Below are 18,356 nucleotides of genomic sequence, written 5' to 3'. Positions count from 1 at the left end.
ATGGTTATAACTGTATATAACGCCTGAAATGTGAACAATTTGGAGCACACGCTAGGTGGAGCAATCCTCTCTGTGCCCTGTGCCACAGGTAAAGAATGCCTGCTCCCTAAAACTCCAAATTGAGTCTTAGAGAGTTTCTTTGACTGACTTTCACGCTATCACCCAAGGACAGGGCCCAGCTCCACACCCCCTGTAGGGGACACAGGGTTGGCATCTCCCCAGGCTGAGGCCAGAAACACGGCCGCTGCTGCTCTGCCTCATCTCTTGTCATGGCTGTGCCTCAGTGCCACAGTTCTGACAGTTCCGGAAAGTTCCTCTGGAGTCGGGGCTGGAGGGCTGCCCCCTGCCCCTCTCAGCTGCTCCCTGCCCTGTCCCTGGGCTCTCCAGGAGCCACGGAGCCGAGCCTTGGCGCGGGTTCCTCCCCAGGGTGTGGGGGGCCGCCCCCTTCCCTCAGCTCGCCTCAGCCCGCGCCCTGCTCTGGCCTGGCCGTTAGCAGCCGCCATGGCAGCAGCAGCGCCTGGGAGCGTTGGGAAGCCGGCTGGAACTGGCTGCAACAGGCTGCAACTGGCTGCAACCGGCTGGAACCAGCACCAGGCTGCCCGGCTGCGTCCTCCATCTTGTCTCGCTCTGTGCCCAGTGCCCGGGCGTTGTGCTTGTCACCGCTCACAGCCTTCGCTTCTTTGGCTCGCCTGTCCTCCTGTGCCCTCGGCAGGACTGAGGCATTCCCCCTCGGCCTTCACAGCCTCCTCCTGCCCAACACGCCCGTGCTGGCAAGAGATTTCCTGAGCTCTTGTCCTGGAATCACTCAGAGATTCCCGTGCCCTTGGGCTCAGCCGGGTCCAGATCTGGAAACGGGGGGTGGTGGCCTTTGTTCGGCTGTGCCAAAATGCCAGCCGAGTGCTCCTGGGACTAGTTTGGGTGGTTATTTGCCAAGTTTGAGGAAGAACGTGCAGGGAAGAAGAGCGGGAATGGCGGCACCAAGGACTTTGGTTCTTCAGCTGCTTCTCTGTTAAATGTGGCAGCTCCCAGCAGTGTCTCTGTGTGGAAGAACGATGGGGGAACTGACAGACTGCTTTGAGTTCAGAAGCGGACGACTTCTGATGAAAGGCCACTGGAACATCCTGGTCTTCATGAGGGTGGCCATCTCAGTTTGCTTTAGCTGTTGTAAATAAAGATCTGGTTTTACAATTTTTTGCCCATGTGTTGTGTTTTTTTATTTCTCCTCCAGCTCTGGGCCTTGCCCTGGCCTCCTGCCTCAGGCTGCTTCATCCTGTTTCTCCCAGCTGCTTCCCATGCCCTTCTTGTGCCTGTTGACATGAGGTGCTAGCATGGGGCTGGAACAGCAGCTTCCATGTGTCAGCACTGCCAGGCAGTGATTTCCATCACGAGGATTTATCCGTCTATGGAATCTCTTATCAGGAAGCACCACCTAACCATGCTTAACCCTCTGAAACTTACAACTGCAACATTTGGAAGTTCTTGGAAAACCTGAGAATGTATAATCTGTACGTATGCTGGAAAATAGCCTCCCTCACCAGTAAATATTCTGAGAAAGTGCCGTACCTGAGACAATTTACAAGTACGAATTCAAAGCGGGTATGCAGGGTAGTAACAGCAGTAACAACACAGTAGTTGGAATGATGATAGGGTGTGCGTTCAAATCTATAACAGTATTGCCACTCGGACATGAAGATATTCCCTTGAAGGTACCCTGCTGCCCAGGCCTTCAACATTATCTTCAGCATTATTACTACATTTGTTTATTTGAGCGACTCCTTTATATTGGTTGCAGTGCCCTCCCATAGTCCTAATACTGCAAATTTTTTGTTGACACAAACATTAGAGAAAACAGCATGTACCCTCCTTCCCCCCAATGCTGAATCAACAAAATACTTGCAGGTACCTTGATTGAAGTTCTAACAAAGTGAGAATTTGAATTAAGCTGTGAGCTGTTGTTTTAAATATGGTTTTCCAGCGCCATCTAAAGGTGAATAAATGTTGTGAATTTGTAACTTCCAGTTGCTCTGCCCGCAGTCAATAGCGATGGGAGATGTTTGCTCCTGAAGAGTTGATAATGTCGAGGATTCAGCTTGTGCTTCGTATCTTTTGGTGCTTTACCAAAAGCTCAGTATCAAGATCTTACTGTTACAGCGAGGCAGAGAGACAAAAAGTTCTCATTTTGGTTGCTTTGGCCTCTCCGTTAGGGACCACAGTATCTGCAACACTCCCTCAGCCTCCCGATCCCTTCCAGCAGGAGTATCTGTCCATCCATCGCTGTCCAGCTTATTTAGGGAGTTTATGGTAACCAAGCTTTTCAATTTAGGTTCCCCAGAGATGCCCCCACCCCACCATCCTCCAGCTGTCCAGGCACAGGGACAAGGCACAGCTCACATGCATTTTATTTATTGTCCTCAACCATGACACAGGGGCTGCACCCGGCATGCCCCAGGCATCGGGGGAAGTCACCAAGGTAGTGAAACAACGTGGCATGGCACTGGGGTGGCAGGTACAACACGGGATTGGCATCACCGGGACGCGGGGGGGACAACATGGGGTTTCACCAGGACTGGTGGGGGGACAGGGGATGTCCTCATGTGTTGCTGCATGTGTGGGAACATATGGGGTGCCCCAGGACCCATGACACAGCCCTCCCAAAGACATCCCCATCTCCACTGCGCCCCACAGCAACACAGATGTCCCATGTCCCAGTGCCCCCCCCCATCCTACACGTCCCCACGTGTCCCCCTGGCATCTTCAGGTCCTACCCGCACTCGCAGATGAGCTCGACGACGCTGTGCTCCATGGGGACAGGGTCGAGGCAGCGGTGGGCAGCGCTGGCGGCCACCTCGTCCAGCAGCCCCTGCACCACGCGCTCGTCAGCGGCGAAGCGCCAGAGGTAGAGCTGCAGGTAGTGGCCGTCCACCTGCACCTGCTGCAGCCCGAAGCGCCCCAACGTCCGCAGCCGCACGCACTCCAGCAGCGTCTTCAGGCTGATCTTGATGATCCCCGTCAGCACCGACACCTGGGACGCAGGGACAGCAGGGACAAGTGGCACGGTGGGGATGGGGACAGCCAGCGCAAGGAGGACTCAAGTCGTGTCCGCACAGGGATGCGGAGAAATTAGGGACACCTCTCTGGGGTCACCAGCACTTATGACACCCTAATCCTCATCCTAACATGTGTTAGGACATGGGGACATGTCACACGGGGGTTACAGAGACCTCAAGCCACATCAGTGTGGGGACACAGAACACTGACACTCACCCCTGCCATCTGCCCCAGGGAACGACCCCCCTTGTCTTAGCCATCAGCCCCTGAGGAACCCCCAAACCCCAGCACTGGGGACACGGGGACACGAGGGACACGTGACAGGTGGGAAGATGGACAGCTTAGGGGCCTCGGGGACACCTGAGGGACACTGGGACATCCCTACGACCTCACCTTGTTGAACTCGACAGGGCTGAAGATGTCGATGCGTTCGGAGAAGAGCTTCTGGATGTTGCTGAGTAGGTGGGTGTCCATTGGGGCACTGGGGACAACGAAAGCAGGACAATCAGGGGGGCAGGGGACTGGCAGGGGAGGAAGGAGGGCACGGGGACAGTCAGAGGACACGGTGACAGATGGGATGGGAGGGCTGTATGGGGACACAACGGCAGGAGAACATGGGGATGAGCGGGGGATGTGGGGAGAGTCACAGCACAGGGACTTAAGGCACATGGGGATCATCAAGAGATATTGGCATCTGGAGACACGAGGACAGTAGGGGAAGATAGGAATAATCAGGGGATACTGGGATGGTGTGGGGACACAGGGACTGCCAAAGGATGTGGGGACCATGGGTGGATACTGGGACAATTTGGGATATGAAGATTGTCACAGGGACACGGGGACTGTAGGGGAACATTGGGATCATTTGGAGCCATGAGGACAGCCAGGAGGACGTGGGGCTGGTCACGAATGTGGGGACAACGGGGTGACCCCGGGCTGATAGGGAGGTGACCCCGGTGACAGGGCTGACCTGGGGGTGTAGCTGGGTGCGTAGCGCCCAGGCGCCCGCGAGCTGCTGTAGACGGAGAAGGCGCGCCGGCTCGAGTCGCTGCTCTGCGCCCGCCGCACGCCCTCCTCGAAGAGCTGCCCCACCTGCAGCATCGCACCGTGCTCAGTGCCAGCGTCCCCCAAACCCACCCCAAATACCCCCCTGGGGACTCCCAAAACAAGCCAGGATCCCTCAAAACCCTCTGAGACTCCCCAGTCCATTTGAAATCCTCTCAGACCCCTCTGGTCTCTCCCTAAAATCCTTATGGACACCTCAGGGAATCTCCTCGTGACCCTTCAGAGACTTCAGCCCCCCTGCAAGGGACCCTCTGGGACTCCAAAACCCTCTCAGGAACCCTCTGGGACCCCTGAGGGTGCTTTAGGGAACCCCACAGGGACCACCTGCAACATCCTAAAATTCTCAGCAGGCATGATTTCTGGCCCCTTCAGGGATCCCCAGGAACCCTCTGGAACATCTGGGACCCCTCTACGGGTCTCCAGCCCCCACCCCAAGCCCCTATAAGGGCCCGGTGCTGCCCCAACCTGGACGTCGATAGCAGTGATGTCCTCGACCACGCGCTTCATGACGGCGCGGACGTTGCGGGGCTCGACGGTGCCCAACCAGTCGCGCGTCTCCACGCTCTTCCGCAGCATCTGCGCCACCGCCGCCCCCTGCACCTGCACGTAGTGGTCGAGCAGCCGCTGCGCCGCCCCCCGAGCCTCCGCGCACAGCGCCGGGCCTGGCGTCACCGCTGGTCCCGTGTCCTGGGGGCACAAAGGACATGGGGATACTTCCACACGCAGCCTCGGCCCCGTGTCCTTGGGATTTGGGGACACAGGGAGATGGCTCCTTGGTGGCACAGGGATGTGAGGACATGTAGAAGCCTCCCCCAGTGCCCCCATGCACAGCACCATCCGTTGTGAGGGTACACAGAGACATCGGGGGGTACATGGGATGCTCTGGGCTGTCCCAAAGTGCTGCATCCCTATTGTCCTCACGTCCTTGTAGCATTTGGAGGGACTCAGGGATGTGCCAAGGCCTCCTGGGGACGTTTTGTGGAGCTCCCAGCCCTTAGGGACACTGGGGAACACTGGGACAGGCAGGGACCCTTCTGCCTCCATGCGTACTGCTGTTCTTGGGGCCACATTCTGGACAGACATGGGGCTGTAGCAAGACACAGGGAGGGGCTTGGGGACATTCAAGATCCCTTTGGGGACATTTCAGGGTCCCTCGTGGACATTTGGGGGCACACAAAGTTCGAAAGAAGATCCCCATGCTTCCACACACACTCCCACGTTCTGGACAGACACCAGGACTCGGGGCCGCTCTGTGGCACCTCGGGGACATTCAGGGCCCCCTCAGAGCCATTTTGGGGCCAACGAGGGTGGGTTTTGGGGCTCACCTCAGGAGGAAACTGCTCGTCGGTAAGGGTGAGGATGTAGCTGATGGTGGTGGCCTCGTAGTCGAGGCAGAGGCGGGCGAGGAGCAGCAGCAGTGCCGGGGGTGCTGCGGGGGCTCCCCTCTCCGTGGGGCTGTCGGCGAAGCCCCGGGCGGTGCGGCAGAGCCAGCGCACGAAGGCCACCACCAGCCCTTCGCGCACCGCCTCTACGCAGAACTCCCCCTGTGGCCAAAAGCAGAGGGTTACACCTCCCAAAATACCAAACCGCCACCCCTGCCTGCTTAAAAGCTGCCACTGCACCGTAAAAGCCTCGGCTGCACCCCAAAGAACTGCTGCTGCGCACCGCTGTCGCACCCATGTCACTGTGTAGAACAGCCCTGTGACCAAATCTGGAGGGTTACATCCCAAAAATACCACCCTGGGTCTCCCAAAAACCTCCTCTGTATCCCCAAAACTGCCCCTGGAGCCTGATATGTTCCCCATGGCCCCCAGCAGCCCCTCACACTCCACCGCCATGCACAACGCAAAGCACAACTGCCCCGTGCGACCCCAAAACAAACCCGGTTCCACCAAGCTGTGCTGTACAACCCCAAAACCACCCCAACAACCCCTGCAGGGACTGCCAATCTGCCCCATGCAACCTGCAAAGTAAACCCACGCTTATTTTAAGCCCGTGCAACCTCCACCCTGCCCAGCGCAGCCCCCAGCCACCCCCAAGGTCACCCCAGCGACCCCCATACTCCCCCCAAAGCTCCCCCCACTGCCCCCAGCCCACCTTGAAGTAGGGCAAGCTGGCGAAGGCCACGTCCTTGGCGGTGAAGAGCTGCACGTAGGCCAGGACGGCCTTGAGCTGGCCGAGAACGGAGGAGGACAGCGTGGCCAGGAGGTCGGGGAGCCCGGGCCCCTCTTTGCCGGGGGGCCGGGGGGCTGCCAGCGCCTGGCGCACGTCACCCAGGCACCCCAGGAAGAAGGTCTGCAGCGCCCGCAGGTAGCGGGCCACCCGCTCGCCCGCTGCCCGGGCCACCAGCGCGGCGCCTGCTTCGGCCCCGGCCGTGGGCAGCAGCTCGAGGAGGGCGCGGAGGCGGCGGTGGAAGCGGTCGAGCGCCCGCACCAGCAGCGAGGTGTCGCCCAGGCCCCGCTCCAGCGCCAGGCGCCGCTCCAGCAGCTCGAAGTAGCGGGCGGTGAGGGCGGCGGCGAAAGCCTCCAGGCGGCCTTCCCCCACCCCCGGGCAGCCCTCGAAGAGGCTGCGGTACGAGGCTGCGAGCAGGCACAGGTTGCCCACGAAGGCCGAGCTGCCGCGGTCAACGAAGTCCAGGATGTCGGAGGCCGGGGGAGGAGTGGCGGCGGCGCCGGAGGGATCGGCTGGGGGCAGCTCAGCCTCCAGCACCGCCAGCTCGGTCTCCAGGCGAGCACCGGCATGGCTCAGGAACTCCTCGCACAGCTCCTCGGGCGGCTCCTCCAGCTGCAGCAGCATCTCCACACATTCTGTGAGCTCCTTGGGGTCCAAGGTGTCATCCCTAGAGAGATGGGGGGGGTTAGCTGGGTGCTATGAGGTTCTGAGGTTAATAGCGGCACAGCAAAACAGGAAAAAACAATAAAGGTCATCAGTAGGCTTCAGAGTTAACGATAATTATTGAAAAACAAAGGAGAAATGAGGACTTCATAGCATCAGCATGTTCCAGAGTTACCAGTGGAATAAAGTTGTGAGGGGAACTGCTATAATTACCCTCCAGAACGAACACCCTCTGTTCTCCAGACCCGCCATCAGTAGGCTCCAGAGTGAACGCCCCCACAACCCCACCTCCTGCTGGCAGCGGGCTGCGGGGTGACCGTACCGGAGGCGTGCCCGCAGGCGCTGGGCCAGCTCGGCCATGATGGCGTGGCTCTCATCCTCGATGGCACGGAAGGAAGGCAGGTGGCGGTAGTGGCGCAGCACGGCCCGGGCGCGGGCGTAGCAGTGCAGGGCCCGCGCAGGGTCTGCCCCCGGTGCCGCCCAGCGCCGCAGCCGCCCCGGCACCTCCACGAGGGACTGCAGCTTCCGCAGGAGCGCCTGCACGCCTGGAGGGGCCGCAACGTCAGGAAGGAGTCGGGCATGGGGGAAAGGATCGGGCACCGAGGTGGGGGGAGCAAGGACCAAGGGGAAGGGCTACGGATGAGGCAGGGCCTGATCGGCCCCCTCTGGGATCCCATTTCTCCCCCCCCCATTTGACTCTCAGCCCCTTTCCCCGTCATCTGCCTCCTCTGCTCCCCCCACACCATTATCTGCCCACCCCACAAAGCCCAGGTCTGCCCCCAGATGGGCTCCCCCAATTCCCCCCAGCCTCCCCCAGTCTACACTCCGAACCACAAGAACCCTACACCCCAACATCTGTCTCCTCACCCCCTCATATTTACCCCTAAAAGGCCAAAATCTAATCCCCAGGCCCCTCCAAACCCCAGATCTGACCCCCAACCCCACAATCTGCCCTCCCCGAGTCCCCCAATCCCACAATCTGTCCCCAGACCCCACACATCTGCCCTCCTGGGCTCCATCCCTCCCTCCCCATACCAGCCAGCTGGGCGCCCCGGCGGTGACGGTCCTGCAGCGCCGCGCTGACACGGGCGCTGGAGGTGCTGATGGCTGCCATGTTGGCAGCCAGATCGTCCATCTCTGCCTCCATGCGGCGGAAATCAACCTTCATCTTTCGGATAGTGTCTGGGGGGAGGGAAAAAAATGAGACCCATGGGTCCCTGAGCCACTTGGGATCCCACAGGTTCCCCCCCAAATGCTTGTGTCCTCCCTGAGAACCCACCTGTGGCAGAAATGAACTTGTTATAGTTCTCGTAGAGCAGCGTCTGCATGTCGCTGTCAAGAGCGCGGATCTCCCGCCCCAGCGCAGCTTCACGGGCCAACAACTGCCCCAGGGGGCACTCGCTGCGCACCTAGAAGGGGGAAATCATGATAGAACCACACCCTGGCCCTATGGCACCCCAACAACTCTCCTGCAGCCGGAACAACCCCCTCCCAGGCCCCTACATCCCTCCACGGTGGTTCTTGGCTCCTGAGCTGCCCCCCAATTGCATGGTAGAGCCCTCCAGGTGTCCCCCTCACCCGACGTGATGCTCGGGGAGCCCTGCCTGCTACACAACCACTTAAATGGCACCCTGGCATTGGGAGAAGGAACCCTAAGAGCTTCCAGCTGCACACCAGGGCTCTGATGAGATCTATAATGGCCCCCAATAGCCCCGTATGGCCCCTACACAGGGGACATACAGGATCCCAAAGAGCGCCTAGGGAGGGAGATCTGTTGGGTACCCAGAGAACCCCTCTGTGGGGATCTAAAGGGGGTTGGAAGGTCTGTCAGGGACCCAGCACAGCCTGATGGTGGGATTAATGGGGTCCCCACAGGGCTCTGGGGGCGGGGGTACAGATTGCACGGCACCGCTCGCCCCATGAAGGCTGCGAGATCCCCATAGAACCCCCTTGGGATCTCCATAGGAACCCTTTGGGATCTCCATAGGAACCCCTTGGGGTCCCCCCAGGCGGGCACCCAAACTTCAGAGGGTCCCCGGGGTGGGGGTGCGGGTCACGGCGGGGTCAAAGGTCACCTTCGCGAGGAAAACTTCCGGGTCAAAGTGAGGCCCGTTGATGTCGATGGGGTCCGGGGCGGTCTCCGCTGCCTCGGCGGCGGGCAGCCCGTAGTAGCGCTGCAGCGGGCCATGAGGCCGGCGCCAGGAGGGGCCGGTGCCGCTGCCAGAGCCGGTGTCGGTCTCGGTCCCGGTGTCGGTCCCGGTGTCCGTCCCCGCCGCCTCCCCGTCCGCCATCACGCCGCCACTTCCGTGCCAGCGCCTGACTTCCTGCCCAGCCCCTGGCGTCACTTCCGGGCGGGGCCGTCACCATGGTTACCGGCCCCCGGCCCCTCCCCAACCCCAGCCCCACCAGGCCGCACGGCGCCGCCTCACGGGCCCGGTGCGAATAAAGCGCATAAAGCACATAAAGCACAAGTCAGTAAAGGAAATAAAGCACATAAAGCACATGGCCTCAGTCAGTAAAGGAAATAAAGCACATAAAGCAGGTGGCCTCAGTCAGTAAATACAGCACATAAAGCACATGGCGTCCATCAATAACGTAAATAAAGCACATAAAGCAATGGCGTCAGCCGTGTTCATGACTTGTGGAAAACGGACTCCACAATCAGAAAGATTGTAAATTAGCTATGTTTATTCAGTGCTGGGCAGCACGGGGGGTAGTCCTGCCAAAGTCGTGCACACCTGACGCGGCAACTTGCCTTGGTTATAAGCAGAAAAGAGTTACATATGCATGGAGTTTCACACTACGCCTATATGTATTCATAACCTGTCCCTGCTTCATATTAAAATTGGTTCCAAGGAGTCATTTCCATAAACTGCTCCCATCTGCGCTTGCGCAGTGTATGCTGGTGGTGGTCTTTCGGGGTTATGGGGATGAAGATTGATGACTCTTCCTTGTCACCGCTCCTTGACCTCTTGTCTCTGCGCAGACTCAGTTGCTCCTTGGCTCTTATTCATCCACAGGACCAGTTTCTTAAGACAGGCTCGCACTCTTATTGGGAGGCTGACCTTAGTAAAGGGGCCCAAGGCTTCTTGCTTTAATTAATTTGACCATCCTAGTTTCATGCTGTCTATCACTCTATCTCTACTTGACAATATTCCCCTAACATCTTCTCTCAGTTCCTCCTTTTCTAAAAGTTAGTAAATTATTTCCTAAAAGGTTAGTGATTTATTGTATTCTCCTAACTCCCTCTCTCATTCAGGCTCCAACATGGCTACATACCACACAACCACTCAGCCAGACATAACTGTATTTTTAGTAGTCTTGGAGGAAAACCTCCCATGGTAGGAGAATTTATGGGGGCTGGCAACTCCAATTGTGCCTCTTCCAGTGGAGCGTGAATGTGCAGCAGCCTGGAGGTGTCCTTTCCTTTGCTTGCTTCCTAGCTTTCGTGGGCCACAGTCCCACCAAAAGCCGAGCCCCTGCTTACACCTGCCGAGGGACCAAACCGCCCATGGCAGGCAGCTGCGGTCCTGGTCCTCGATGCTTTGTGGAACCTGCCATCACCAGGACTGGGAAGTATGTGCCTCCAGGCACCCAGATCTGGGGACTTCCCAAAATAAACACAACTGTCACACCCGGACCAAGTGAGTACCGGTTCTCCAGCTCTTCATCCCAACAAGACCACAACACTGGGCAGAAAAATCCACCTTGAGAAAAATCTTACTCAGGACTCCATCGCCCACTCTCTCTTCCAACTCCTCTTGCAGGCCCTGGCACCTACACCTTACCCAGGCTGATGGGACCCAGCACAGCCTACACAACTGCCAGCACGATCGCTTCGATGCAGACCTCTCTAGCGTGATCAATGCTTCCCCTTCTTTTCTGCATCACCTAGTGAACCTCAGGTGTTCTTCTCGTGCCACAAGGACTTCAAAGCCCACTGCATCCTTGCTTAGCACAGGCTTCTGTACACCAGGAGCAAAGCCAGTGAATCCACTGAGGCATACTCCAAGTCCTGGTGATGGAAGCTCCACAAGGTATCAAGGAGCAGGACCAGGGCTACTTATCACAGCCAGTTTGGACAGCGTGGGGATGGAACAGTGGCTTCCAAATTCAAATCCCAAACCTCCCCTCAGACATCAGGTATTTAGGCACAGCCATGACAAGAGATGATGCAGAAATACAGTGGCTGTGTTTCTGCCCTCAGCCTGAGGAGATGCCAAGCCTTTGTTCCCAGAGGGTCAATCAAAGCAGTCTGTCAATTCCCCCATCGTTCTTCCACACAGAGACACTGCTGGGAGCTGCCACATTTAACAGAGAAGCAGCTGAAGAACCAAAGTCCTTGGTGCCGCCATTCCCGCTCTTCTTCCCCGCACATTCTTCCTCAAACTTGGCAAATAACCACCCAAACTAGTCCCAGGAGCACTCGGCTGGCATTTTGGCACAGCCGGACAAAGGCCACCACCCCCCGTTTCCAGATCTGGACCCGGCTGAGCCCAAGGGCACGGGAATCTCTGAGTGATTCCAGGACAAGAGCTCAGGAAATCTCTTGCCAGCACGGGCGTGTTGGGCAGGAGGAGGCTGTGAAAGCCGAGGGGGAATGCCTCAGTCCTGCCGAGGGCACAGGAGGACAGGCGAGCCAAAGAAGCGAAGGCTGTGAGCGGTGACAAGCACAACGCCCGGGCACTGGGCACAGAGCGAGACAAGATGGAGGACGCAGCCGGGCAGCCTGGTGCTGGTTCCAGCCGGTTGCAGCCAGTTGCAGCCAGTTGCAGCCGGTTCCAGCCGGCTTCCCAACGCTCCCAGGCGCTGCTGCTGCCATGGCGGCTGCTAACGGCCAGGCCAGAGCAGGGCGCGGGCTGAGGCGAGCTGAGGGAAGGGGGCGGCCCCCCGCGCCCTGGGGAGGAACCCGCGCCAAGGCTCGGCTCCGTGGCTCCTGGAGAGCCCAGGGACAGGGCAGGGAGCTGAGAGAGGCAGGGGACAGCCATCCAGCCCCGACTCCGGGGGAACTTTCCGGAACTGTCAGCATGCTGCAGCCTGGGCTGTGGCACTGAGGCACAGCCATGACAAGAGATGAGGCAGAGCAGCAGCGGCCGTGTTTCTGGCCTCAGCCTGGGGAGATGCCAACCGTGTGTCCCCTACAGGGGGTGTGGAGCTGGGCCCTGTCCTTGGGTGATAGCGTGAAAGTCAGTCAAAGAAACTCTAAGACTCAATTTGGAGTTTTAGGGAACAGGCATTCTTTATTTGCGGCACTGGGTGCACAGCGGATCGCTCCATCTAGTGTGTGTGCCAAATTGTTCACGCCACAGGGGTAATACACATTTGGAAGCACTGAATAAATTTCCAATAAATATAGTATTCATACTATTTCCTGTAAATCAATAAAACCTTTCAATTTTTCTGATACCCTGTACGCTGCTTTTCCTTGGCCACAGGGGGAGATCGGAGCAGGCCTACTGCCACAAGGGTTGCAGCTCCTAAGGATGAAGGGCGGTAAATCCTTTCTCCTGCTCCACAAAGTCCTTCCAGCCTAGCGCCGAAAGGCCCCTCGGGCACCCAGGAACTAATCCTTGATCCTCAAATCTGGCCCTGCAGCTCTGAAAGCTGCCTCCCCCTGCGGGAGGAGCCTGACTTCACCTTTCTTAGCCTTGGAAGGAAAGTTCAATGAGGATAAGCTTTGCTGCTGTGGCGGCTGCTCACAGTCACAGGGCACAGAGAGCTGCTGCGGGCAGGCAGAGCTCATGACAGACACTGACTCCAGAGGGGCAGCTGCCAGCTTTTATGGGGGGGGCACGGCATCATCATGGAAACGTATTATGACAGCATAGAGGCTTTGGGAGCCTGGGGGATGGCATGTGGGCTGTTCCCTCCTCGCGCCTTGCCCAGCTGGAATTCCTGCTTCTTTTTCTGGAGTTTTCATTAATTTGGGGTCTTGGCTGCGGCATTTAGGCATTTAGAGCATATATTTATTTAGATATTTAGGCACATTCGGAGCAGCAACAGCCATGTTTCTGGCCTCAGCCTGGGGAGATGCCAACGTTGTGCCCCCCAGAAGGGGGACAGCTCTTGGGGACAGGTCTCCGTCTCCAGGCTGCTCTGCTGTGGGGTGCGAGTGGGTAGGGAAGGCCCTGAGTGCTGTCATGGTGCAGCGTTGAGCTCTGATGGCTCTTTGTGGGGCTGGCATCCCTCCTCAGCCAGGAGCTCCGTAGCCTGCACCTGAGGCACGCTCCTGGGGCAGGGTGAAGGGAGCAATCGGGATGCAAGCCCCATTGGGTTGAAGGCAAGCAGGTGACGAGGTGCTGGCAGAGCTGGCTAGACAGCCGGACAGCTGACAGACGTGCCCTCTGCATTGCAGGGCTCTCCTCTGGCGATTCTTTTGCTGCGGCTTTAACCTTACAAAGAGAAAAGGAACCTTCCTCATTCACACCCCTCTTCCCTTCCTTCCCGTTCCCCTCCTCACAGCTCAAGAACAAACAGGGTCTTTGGGGAAATCTTTTTTTATTCCACTATGAGCAGGGCGGTGTAGATGGAGTGCCGGATTCCAAAAGTGGTTTCGGGTGCCTGGGGCTTGATCAGTGTCACCTGGAAGGGGAAAAGATTAAGGAAAAAAAAAGAAAAGGGGTTTCATTAAGGGCGCTCGGCATTTCTCATCCGCAGCGAGAAGCCTGCTTGTTCTGCAAAGCCCCAGCTGCAGGGGGAGATGCTTGAGGGCTGCTTGTTGCAAAACAGGGCAGGAGAGGCGAGCAGGCTGCCCTACCTTGCCTGTGCGGTAGTCCGCGGGCCCAGGCTTGACAGTTCTGTCCCCTCCAAGTTTGGTTTGGGCTCCCGTGGTGTAGATGGGAGCCCTTCTTTTGTAGGTATCCACCTCGATCTTTGGGAATGCGGCAGGACCTGGAGTCTGCGAGAGAGACAGGGACCTTGTTGGGCACAAATCTGCAGATTTCTCCTTCCTGAGTCCCCTCGAGGGCTACACGCCAGTGGCTCAACAGAGAAGGGGTGCAGGAGGCCTGGGACAACGTCAGCGGTGGCCCAGTCTGTTCCCCTCCAAAGAGGGGCATTCTCCAGAGTGGCAGGCAGGTGACCATTAGGTCTGATGAGCTCTTGTTCATCCAAACTGCCAGAGCAGGAACGCGAGGCACTTGCAGGTGTGGGCAGAGCCTCCCTGTGCTCCCTTCTCCTGCTGGAGCGCTGGGAGAGCTCTGTGGCCCCACGAGCATAGCCATGGATACTCTGGCTTTGCTCCTGGTGTGGGGAAGGCAGCCGAGGTTCACTAGGCAGTGTCGAAAAGAAGGGAAGCATCACTCTCCTTCGAGAGGTCCGTGTCGAAGCACTCGTGCTTGCTCTTCCATTTCATGGAGTAGCACGGGCTGGCAGTTGTGCAGGCTGTGTTGGGTCCCATCAGCCTGGGTAAGGTGTAGGTGCCAGGGCCTGCACGAGGAGTTGGAAGAGAGGGTGGGCGATGGAGCCCTGAGTGAGAAGCTGCTGCTTCTGGCCCCACAGGTCGGGGGGGGGCTTTGGAAACAGGCCCCTTGCCAAGGCCGAGCAGCAGGCTATCCCTGGAGCTCGCTCAGGCTGCAATTCTCTGCCCTGCCTGGGGTCGCCTTGCCTGGAGGTTGGTCTGCTCTGAAGGCCTCGTGCGGGAAGGCCATGGACTGCACAGGCGGGCACTTAAAGACGTGCTTGTTGGATGCCTCGGTGTGATAATCGCCTGGGGCCGAGGGGGAGAGAAGAAAATCAGTCAAGTGCCAGTCTTTTTCTGCAGCCACAGAGGCAATATCCCATGAAGGGGCTGGGCTCTACAGCAGCGCTGTGAAATTCCTGGCTCTCTGGCAGCTCCTCCTGCGCTGTGCTGGAGGGCACAGGCAGCACCAACGGGGAATTTCCTGCACCCCGCAGCTTTCTCCTGCCTTGCTTCACTCTTGTTCTCCAGCTAGACCAGGGCCACAGTGAGGTGTTGGCGTCTTGTTGGGATGAAGAGCTGGAGAACCGTTCTGTGCCAAGCAGGCCAAGGCCTTTGTGCCTCACTGCTTCTGGCCTCGTCCCACTGGAATTCCTGCTGCTTCTTCTGGAGTTGTCTGCCATTTGGGGTGTTGGCTGTGGTATTTAGGCACAGCCATGACAAGAGATGAGGCAGAGCAGCAGCGGCCATGTTTCTGGCCTCAGCCTGGGGAGATGCCAACCCTGTGCCCCCCAGAGGAGGGTGTGGAGCTGGGCTCTGTCTCTGTCTCCAGGCTGCTGTGCTGTGGGTTGTGAGAGGGTAGGGAAGGCCTAGCAGAACTCAGTAGCATGGTTTAGTGGTGAACCTGTCAGGACTTGCTTAAAGGTGGGAGTAAAAGGTCTTTTCCTGTCCCGAATGACTTTATGATTCCGTGTAATGCAAATTTTTGTTCTGAGAATACTGGAGAGACAAGTCCTCTTCTGAAACCTCTGTGCAGAGCAATGACTGATCTACAGCTTTGGAGCTCGGACAGCTCTGCTCACATCCCTGTATTTCAGTTCATGGAAGAAGCACCGTTTCTCCGGAAAATAGGGAAATTGGGCTCTGAGGCAGCAGGTTCTCTCGAGTTTAAAGAGAACAACAGACTGAATTCATCTTGGGATTTAACCATGATAGCATATGCACAAAAATAAATAAATAAATAAATAAAAATTCATAAAAGAACTATAAAACACAGTCTTTATTTACATCAGCTAAGGCAAACTGAGATGGCCACCCTCATGAAGACCAGGATGTTCCAGTGGCCTTTCATCAGAAGTCGTCCGCTTCTGAACTCAAAGCAGTCTGTCAGTTCCCCCATCGTTCTTCCACACAGAGACACTGCTGGGAGCTGCCACATTTAACAGAGAAGCAGCTGAAGAACCAAAGTCCTTGGTGCCGCCATTCCCGCTCTTCTTCCCTGCACGTTCTTCCTCAAACTTGGCAAATAACCACCCAAACTAGTCCCAGGAGCACTCGGCTGGCATTTTGGCACAGCTGGACAAAGGCCACCACCCCCCGTTTCCAGATCTGGACCCGGCTGAGCCCAAGGGCACGGGAATCTCTGAGTGATTCCAGGACAAGAGCTCAGGAAATCTCTTGCCAGCACGGGCGTGTTGGGCAGGAGGAGGCTGTGAAAGCCGAGGGGGAATGCCTCAGTCCTGCCAAGGGCACAGGAGGACAGGCGAGCCAAAGAAGCGAAGGCTGTGAGCGGTGACAAGCACAACGCCCGGGCACTGGGCACAGAGCGAGACAAGATGGAGGACGCAGCCGGGCAGCCTGGTGCTGGTTCCAGCCGGTTGCAGCCGGTTCCAGCCGGCTTCCCAACGCTCCCAGGCGCTGCTGCTGCCATGGCGGCTGCTAACGGCCAGGCCAGAGCAGGGCGCGGGCTGAGGCGAGCTGAGGGAAGGGGGCGGCCCCCCACACCCTGGGGAGGAACCCGCGCCAAGGCTCGGCTCCGTGGCTCCTGGAGAGCCCAGGGACAGGGCAGGGAGCTGAGAGGGGCAGGGGGCAGCCCTCCAGCCCTGACTCCAGAGGAACTTTCTGGAACTGTCAGCATGCTGCAGCCTGGGCTGTGGCACTGAGGCACAGCCATGACAAGAGATGAGGCAGAGCAGCAGCAGCCGTGTTTCTGGCCTCAGCCTGGGGAGATGCCCAGGGCTAGCGAACTGGGCCATGATCGGGCCCCATGGACGATGAGGTCTCCACATCCCCACAAAGGCTCCGTCCATGCTGGCAGGTGTCTCCAAAGCCTAAAGGCAGAAGAGCAGAAGAGTTATGGATGGGCTGCCCTGACAGAGCCTGGAGTTCAGCTCTGCCCCTCGCTTTCTGCTGCCAGTGCTCCACTTGGTGCGCAGGACTGAAACACAGCCCCACTTCTCAACCGTCCGCTCTGTGCCTCGGTACTTCAGAGGAAACAAAGCTACTGCTGCTTCTTTCACCAGCACTCCCACATCTGAATCTCCAGTCCCAAAACCCAGCTCTGAAAGCTGCCTCCCCCTGCGGGAGGAGCCCGACTTCACCGTTCTTAGCCTTGGAAGGAAAATTCAATGAGGATGAGTTTGTCTGACTCTGCTGCGGCTGCTCACAGTCACAGGGCACAGAGAGCTGCTGCGGGCAGGCAGAGCTCGTGACAGACACTGACTGGAGGGGTCAGCTGCCAGCTTTTGAAGGGGTCATGGCATCGCCATGGAAATGCATTATGACAGCATAGAGGCTTCGGGAGCCTGGGGGACAGCATCTGGGCTGTTACCTCCTTGGCTTGGTCTGGAGCTATGGTCTCTGAAATATATGGATCATGCCCCCCAGCTAGTAAAAACCTGTAGCGCACTGCCATACTTTTGGCTGAGCTTGGGTTAATTGCCTTTGTAGAGCCTCATATGATGCTTTTTTTTTTTTTTTTTCCACTTTTAATGAAAATAGTGGTGAGACTACACCAATGGTTTTAGTTGTTTTCAGAGCCGTGCTTATCTCGAGCCAAGGACTTGTCTGCTTCTTATGCTGCCCTGACAGTGAGGATGCCACTTGCCAAGGCGATCGGTGCCGGGGCAGATGTGTTCTGCATTGGAGCGGGGGATTGGACAGGCAGGGCTGATTTTTCCAGCACCGAGCCCACTTGAGGGAGCCACCAGGACCTAGCAGCCCTCATGAGGGAGGTGAACAAGGCGAGAAGGAGGCGTAGGCCGAGCCAGCAGCGCCCCCTCCCAGGCTGTTCAAAAGCTGCTCCAGGAAGTCTGTACACACCCAGACTGACTGCCTGCTCAAAACTGCATCACTTCAGGTCTCTGGGTGCAGGGAGTGCCTGAGCCTGTTGCTACCACCTGCGGGGGCAGAGACTGTGTATGTGAGGTGTGAGCAGGTGGACGACCTGGTCCGCCTCGTGGCAGAACTCAAGGAGGAGGTTGAGAGGTTGAGGGATATCAGGGAGTGTGAGCGGAAGATAGACTTGTAGAGCAACTCCCTGTGCGGCCTGAAGCTGGCTGTTGGCTGTACTAGTGCCAGAGATCCCTGAGATCTGCAACCCAGCAGCGTGCTTTTTCAGTGATCCTGAAAAGCTGTTGAAAAGCCCTGGTTCATGTGTCATGTACTACTGAGCCCTGGTAAGAAATAGCAGAGGCCCTCTCCTCTTCACCATCCCCCCAGTTATTCTAAGCAAAGCTGAACCGCAACAGCTTATCTCAGAGGAGGTGGCTGCTTTTTCTCTGTACTTGAAACATGGAAGTAGTCCCACTCTGCCTACCTTAAAGGATGAGTCTTAAACAAAAATCTCAGGTATTTTTGTTGAAATTGGTGGCACATGAATAAAAATGGATCAAGAATAATCCTAGGAGTGTTTGCATTGGGTCTTGTTAAGGTCAGAATCTGTCCCGTCATTGCAAAGATAATGATGGCAAAAGTCAGTTTTGGATTTTTACCCATTGTTGCTCAGCAA

General features: G+C 57.6%; 1 protein-coding gene across 1 annotated transcript; it reads right to left on the bottom strand.

Moving 5' to 3' along the window:
* Positions 1-2,381: 2,381 nt before the first annotated feature.
* On the bottom strand, positions 2,382-9,267 carry VPS51 (VPS51 subunit of GARP complex). Its single transcript, XM_084522070.1, has 10 exons — positions 9,024-9,267; positions 8,228-8,357; positions 7,984-8,130; positions 7,271-7,493; positions 6,211-6,952; positions 5,439-5,657; positions 4,579-4,800; positions 4,019-4,140; positions 3,442-3,529; positions 2,382-3,022 (listed from the first exon to the last, which is right to left on the bottom strand). Exons 1-10 carry the CDS (start codon positions 9,237-9,239, stop codon positions 2,762-2,764), a joined length of 2,370 nt encoding a protein of 789 aa, XP_084378196.1. The 5' UTR covers positions 9,240-9,267; the 3' UTR covers positions 2,382-2,761.
* Positions 9,268-18,356: the final 9,089 nt, after the last annotated feature.

Source organism: Aythya ferina (assembly GCF_964211825.1).
Source record: "Aythya ferina genome assembly, chromosome: 5".
NCBI lineage: Eukaryota > Metazoa > Chordata > Aves > Anseriformes > Anatidae > Aythya > Aythya ferina.
Note: the sequence above shows the minus strand (reverse complement) of the source record. Positions and strands in the feature narration are given on the sequence as shown.